General features: G+C 44.1%; 1 protein-coding gene across 1 annotated transcript; it reads right to left on the bottom strand.

Annotated features, from left to right (window-relative positions):
- Positions 1 to 397: 397 nt before the first annotated feature.
- Positions 398 to 5,949, bottom strand: LOC109785596 (cycloeucalenol cycloisomerase). Its single transcript, XM_020344185.4, has 8 exons — positions 5,779 to 5,949; positions 5,535 to 5,701; positions 5,260 to 5,343; positions 4,505 to 4,546; positions 2,993 to 3,103; positions 2,290 to 2,481; positions 1,146 to 1,243; positions 398 to 832 (listed from the first exon to the last, which is right to left on the bottom strand). Exons 1-8 carry the CDS (start codon positions 5,783 to 5,785, stop codon positions 643 to 645), a joined length of 891 nt encoding a protein of 296 aa, XP_020199774.1. The 5' UTR covers positions 5,786 to 5,949; the 3' UTR covers positions 398 to 642.
- Between the last annotated feature and the right edge of the window lie 789 nt (positions 5,950 to 6,738).

Here is a 6,738-nt window from a genome sequence, read left to right as displayed (position 1 = left end):
ACCCTTAGTCGCGATGGTGTGTACAACATGCCCGCTGCTGGACGATCATGGGTCCAGCGACTGCATCTAGGACGGTAACACATCCGACGCCGGCGACAACTCGGGGAGTTGCCCCTCGGCCACGCGTAGGCTAGGAATTTTTTCACTCCAGTCTAGGCTAATGTTTTTTTTTTCTTTGAAATCTGAAGGATTGATTCATATCCCATGTAGAAATAGAAACTCATTCCTACAAACCAAAAGGCTTCAAAGGATTATTTTTTTCTATAAAATTCCTATCCTTTAGAATTCCTATAAGATTCCTGTCAACCAAAAGAGACCCGAGTATTAGACAAGCCCCCAAGCACCCCGAAGGCTACTGTGTCGAGCCGCACTCAGACCGTGCTGCGTCAAGAATCACTTTCTGGTTGACATCAAATCTTCATTGCCACTAGCTTATTCAAAACAGGTTCTAAGATCAGGCTGAACTTACAAATTACCAATTCGCTATTCGCACGAAGCAAACACTACATGCAGACAACAAATCGATCCATTAATCAGCAGTTTTCATCCCTCCAATGGAGAGGCCAACAGTCTTGAAGGACACCGGCAATGGCGGGGGTCGACGGTACATGTGGGAACAGAAGAATTCATGTTGTTCCTGGATTAGACGCTTTCATTCTGCGCATGGAACCATGCAAGCCCCGGCTGGCCGCACCGTCTTGATTCAGGGATGGGTATGATTGGCCCCAGAAATATGCGCCATAAATCGAGTATTATCGTCACGAGCATGGCTGCGCCCAAAGCGTCGACGGCCACCCTGGGAAGGTCCCACTTCTCTGCCTTTTCATCGATCCTGAATGCCAGATAAGAGTAACACAGAGTTGAATATGGATTATGAGATTGAGAACTAGGTAAAGAGAAAACAGTGGGAGGCCTATCCACCCAACTGCGATGATGTGAGTGAAAGTAAGGTTGTTGGAATTCAGAACTATATTATTTTGGGTTTTCAAGCTAGCGATGTTTAATATAGCCAGCTCGGGAAAAGTAAATGTTTCGGCAAGCATTGAACGAGTTCAGAACCAGATATTGCTGTTCAACAATGAGCTTGATGGACAAAGTCATAGCAGAAAGAGGAGAAAAGGAGACTAAATTCAGACAAGCTTTACCTTGAGAACATCGGAAAGCTGACGAGGAAGTAAATCGCATAAAACAATGATCCAACTGTGTACATTATGTCCCGATCGACGAATTCGTAGTATGGAAACTGCAAGGTCAATTTTTAACATCAGGAATGCGGTATCTTGGCTTCATTCACAAATGAAAAAAGGATGCAGAAGCAGAAAGATTCTAGTATAAGCAAAGAAACATTTAGCTTTCTGGATAGCATGACTGAAAAGTGAAAACAACAACAATTGTATGTACATAACAAATAATGACATACTGTGGTTGTGTAGAACATAACTTCATAATACAGTGTGATGTGATGCCACAAAATAGTTGCAACATGGGGGTAGAATGTTTTGCTTTATTTAATTTTCCCAAGTACCTTAGGAAATTCTGATGCATGGAAAAACCTCTGGTTACAGAAAAAATGTAAACACTACACGGAGAAAATCACTACAGCGTTTAATTTGGGGGACATAAGGTAAATGAATCTTAGTCAAATACTCCAGATGATACAATCCACATTAGGAACTGCAGATTTCCCCATGTCAAGCAACCAAAATATGAAGCAGTAATTTCCTCGAAACGTTAAGTGGCAATAACTGGGCGCTGTTTGAAATTTATTTACGCATGGCATCTGTTTCGTATGCAAGTATAAACTATTTGGCTATATTTACCTAATTGCTATTTTATTCTTCCAGGTGCATCAGAGAATTGATTCCAGGCTCACAATGCCCACACAGTGAACAGTAGAAGTAGTGATCTAAACTCTCTTATATTTCTTTACAGAGGGAGTACTTAAAATTAAGAGATATCAAGGATTGCCTAGAAGTTCTTATACACAATTGCCCACAACTAGAGATTCAAAGGCATTGTCTGCATGTTCTCTGTTATCTACCTAGTCCAGCAGGATACATAGTTAGAGTAGATGGGTTCTGTGCAACTGAGGCACATGAGATACACACACAAAAAGTAATAACAGATTGGATTCAATCAAAATAGTTTGTACTCTAGAATTAAGGCACAAAATATTGATGATTACCACTGTTAGCAAGCAGATGAAAGTTAAATATTAGTAGACTGGGGAGAAAAATCTCATAATATTCATAGCACCCTATGCATCAAGAAATATATGCTGGAACATACATTTGCGATGGCTAGGGTCTCCAAGTATGCAATGAAGTATGAGAGTGCTAAAATCCACGCGGCTTCAAACAACCACCGAATAGATTGTGGCAGGTGAGCTGTAGAGTGACGTAATCTACGAAGTGTCATATTTGATGCCATGTGATAAAATAAGAAGCAGGCATGGGTCAGGAAAAATGTTGTATGAGGTACCTGAAACATGAGGAAGAAAATCATTGAGCATCGCAAACAAATAAGTAGAATTAGTGTAGCACATTTGAATAACTAGTTACGATCCCACAGATGCACTACAAACAGAGTTACAACAGAGGAGTTGCAACAGATATGCATCTGATTTGTGTCAATAATGTACATAACGTAATGGAAACTATGTAGCAACCAAACAAAGTTTTAAATTAAATATAAAATCTGAATTGATGAATGATACCATCAGCATATGGTACTCAACTAATATGCAGAAACTTCAACCCTTCTATTAACCCCTAATTTGCAGAAGAGAATTGATGGAAGGGGATATATGAAGTGGGAACAAAGCTATGAAATGAGACAATTTGATTGACTTTATAGTAGTATTCCGCAAAAATATGTTACAGGTTTAGTAAGTAAAAAGAACATGTATCTGACAAAATAAAACATTTGTAAAGAGTAGCACTCTCAGTGAAATTTCTCCACCCATCCATCCCTTGTGTGAACAGGATCTTACATTATTCATCCTCCATGATGGAAAAGTATATGATGCACCAAGAACAGTGAAAAAGTAATGTGTCCAAAAGTAGTTACCGACATAACTGAAAATTATAATCCAAACATTAGCCTGCAATTGAAAGATGTATCATGGATTTAGCAAACAGTTTCGAAGAGATAATATGAGAAAATGCATTACCAAATAAAACTAAGTCCACAGACAATGAGAAATACTGCTCATTATACCTGTATTAGTAGTTTAGCAACGAAGTAAGTACTGTCATAACTGAAGAATATATATCACTAGTGTTTGTTCATACAGGGTAGCTTGCTGAGTTTATATTACAAAAGCTTTCATGTGTGTACAAAAGCTTTCATGAGTGTCACTTGACAAAAATATGGTAAACGTTTGATACATCAACTGTTATACGACCACTTTTAAATTTCTGTGGGTCAAAGTTAAATCCGAGTACGGTATAATTGTAGAGAAAATATAATCCGGAACCAGATCCATATAGCAGAATCATATTACATACAACTGTTGGTGATAGGAACTAGGGTTTTGCCCTGCCTAGGGCGTAGGCTGTAGGGAAAAGAGGGAGGTGGGCGAGGGCTGGAGCGCGGCGGCCGGCGGCGGCGCAAGCAGGAGGCGGCTAGGGTTTTAGGGTTCCGGCTCCTCTGGGAGCCGGGCAATAGAATAGTCTTATTGCTTAAATCTGAAAATAGTCTTACAACTTGTATATATAACCACGATCTGAAAATAAAACTAAGATAACTTGCGGCCTAAGCCTGCCCGGTGGGCCTCCTACGGCTGTAGGCCCGGCCGGTCATAACATCTCTCCCGGCCTGCGCAAACAGCTCGTCCTCGAGCTGAAAATCTGGATAGTGTTGGCGGAACTCCTCGCGCTGCTCCCAAGTAGCATCCTCTTCAGAAAGTCCACCCCACTGGATCAACACGTACCAGGAGCCACGACGCAGCTGAGCCTTCAACGCCTTCACCGGCTCCGGAACAAGGCGACCGTCAGCAACCGGCGGTAGAGTGGGGAAAACCGCAGGTGGCTCTCCACGGAAAGGCTTGAGCAAACCCACATGGAACACATCATGGATCCGGAGCTAGGGTTTTGCCCTGATACCAAGGTGATAGGAACTAGGGTTTTGCCCTGCCTAGGGCGTAGGCTGTAGGGAAAAGAGGGAGGTGGGCGAGGGCTGGAGCGCGGCGGCCGGCGGCGAGGCGCCGTCCTTGCGGTTCGGCGGCGGCGGCGCAAGCAGGAGGCGGCTAGGGTTTTAGGGTTCCGGCTCCTCTGGGAGCCGGGCAATAGAATAGTCTTATTGCTTAAATCTCAAAATAGTCTTACAACTTGTATATATAACCACAATCTCAAAATAAAACTAAGATAACTTGCGGCCTAAGCCTGCCCGGTGGGCCTCCTACGGCTGTAGGCCCGGCCGGTCATAACAGTTGGACTTTCCAGGATAGTGTTCATTTCTGGAACAAATTGGCTTACAAAAGATCCACACTGAAAATACATACCTTGACCCAGTAACGATCTTTTAAACTTCTAATACTATCTGCCTGAAATGGGAAAAAAAATCAAGTTAACTTTCAAATATATGATTGGTATACACACCAGTACAAGAGTAACATAATAAGCTCAAAATTTCATCCTTTATGGACCAAATTAAGAAGATATAGTTTAGGACCGAAAATAGGAAGACAAATCAAAAGGGAAAAGATGCAATGCAAAACTGAAGCTCAAATAAGAGAGCTGCAAGTGAGAGGAGCCCATCCTTATGGAGAAGCTGACTTGCTGACACAACCATCTTCTCCCATCCCTGCTCTTCCATTTCTTTCCCCACTTTTATAGTTTTTGTGATGTGTTCGCTCAGCATTTAATATTTGCGTGCCTGCCCTTACTCTCCTTATTATTTTTCATTTACTGCAGCACTAATGGATTCCTTTGTGTAGGCCAGAGAAACTGCTGCTATGGCTGGAAACATGAATTGCCAGCTGATCCAAAACACCAAAATGCTAGTAGATTCTCAACATAAAATGTTTTCTCAACTCCAGTTGTTATCTTAATTGCAATGAAATGTTAATGTCTATGTTTATGCATACAATGTTTCTCCATTCTCACTTAACAGTGGACACCTGAATTTGGTGAAACAGTATTACTGCTGTGCAAATACTGCCCTTTTTTGCTACGAAGACTGAATGTCACACCGAACAGATCTTCCGAAGTTGATCTGACGAGAGAGTAGAAGCCGAGAAGGAGGGTGCCAAATTACCTTTCCTACGAGGAACAGAGGGATGAGAAAGGCAGGCACGGTTGACACCAATCCAAGAACCAAATATTCCAGCTCCGTGAAACTCTGCACATCATCACAATAAAAAAATACAAGAATGCTTATATAAGAGGAAGAAAAAAGCAATCCAATCGCTACAAAACAAATCACCATGATCGAATCTTTCTCTGAGGATCCCATCTTCGGTTTGGGATCCACCAAAATGCTCCCAGGATGAGATAGATCGACCAGCAGGTGAGGGCGGCTAGTGCTGGTACCTCGTAGAGCTTAAAGGGGACGACGACGCCGAGGCAGAGCGTGAGCCAGAAGGGCGTGTATAGCAGGAAGAACTTCTCCCCCCACCTCTTGCTCCCGTCCGCCGCCAGCCATAAGCTCTTTCCGGCCGCGCCTCCGCCCCGCTTCGCCGCCGCCTGCCGCCGGACAGCTGCAAGGACAGACAGTTCCTCCAGTCAGGCGGGAGTCATGTGGGGGACCATTAGGCGCGGCAGGCGCGGGGCTCACCTGTCATCGCTCGATCCCGCTGTCAGCAGCCCCTCCTCTCCTCAGTCGCCGGCGCTGTCGCTGCTTGCGGTTGCAGCGGAGGAGATTTGGTTCGGGGTGGCACTTGCAGAGGGTGTGTGCCCTCGACTGACGGGAGACCTCTGAACACCCCTGTTCTGTCTGGCTCTTGCTGATTCCCCCCTCCCGTGGCATGTTTAACAAGTTTTTTTTACATCAGTACAGACGCAAACGCTCGTACAGATGCACATAGACTCACCCCTATGAATGTACACACGCACACCCTATCCCTATAAGCACCTCCGAGAGACTGAGCCGGCATGTCATTTTGAAATTTAAGAAGTCACCGTAGGCGCCTCGTCGTCGACGGGAACGTCTCCTTTCACTGAAAGCGCACCAACGGAAATCCTGAAATAAATCCAAGAATAATGCAAGCACCAAGACTTGAACCCTGATGGTGTGGTGGGGATACCACTGTCCCTCTAACCATCCAACCACAGGTTGGTTCGCATTTGACAAGTTTGTTAGGCCAACTCCAACGCGCGAGCGCGACCCCAAACGGACGTTCGCATTTCATCCGTTTAGGGGTGGCAATGGGGCCATGTCCACCCGGATTCGGGGATGCGGCGGCCGGACGCCCTACGCGCGGTCGCATTTCGGCCGCATCTCGTCCGTTCACTAGCACACTAAACGAAAATGAAAATGATGCATATGAAATGGTTCAAATCAAACATAGCTTCGAAATAGTCTTACAACCCAACCGAAATTTGTTTGCATGACAAGAAAACAATATCAAATAGTCTTACAACCCAATCGAAATTTGTTTGCATGACAAGAAATTAAACTGATAGATCTACTGGTTGTCAATGTGAGTCCACAAGTGCTCAACCAAGTCATCCTGGAGCTGGACATGAGTATGCCAATCACGCAATTCCCGATGAAACTGGCCAACTGTTCAAAGGC

This window comes from Aegilops tauschii, chromosome 4 (assembly GCF_002575655.3).
Source record: "Aegilops tauschii subsp. strangulata cultivar AL8/78 chromosome 4, Aet v6.0, whole genome shotgun sequence".
Taxonomy (NCBI): Eukaryota; Viridiplantae; Streptophyta; class Magnoliopsida; order Poales; family Poaceae; genus Aegilops; species Aegilops tauschii.
Note: the sequence above shows the minus strand (reverse complement) of the source record. Positions and strands in the feature narration are given on the sequence as shown.

What these genes read in the sequence shown, in the direction of transcription:
- LOC109785596 (XM_020344185.4), bottom strand. An exon ending in TCCCCTTTAAGCTCTACGAG is followed by an intron (nt 5,344 to 5,534) that starts GTACCAGCACTA and finishes GATGATGTGCAG; the next exon opens with AGTTTCACGGAGCTGGAATA. An exon ending in AGCTTTCCGATGTTCTCAAG is followed by an intron (nt 833 to 1,145) that starts GTAAAGCTTGTC and finishes TCTGGCATTCAG; the next exon opens with GATCGATGAAAAGGCAGAGA.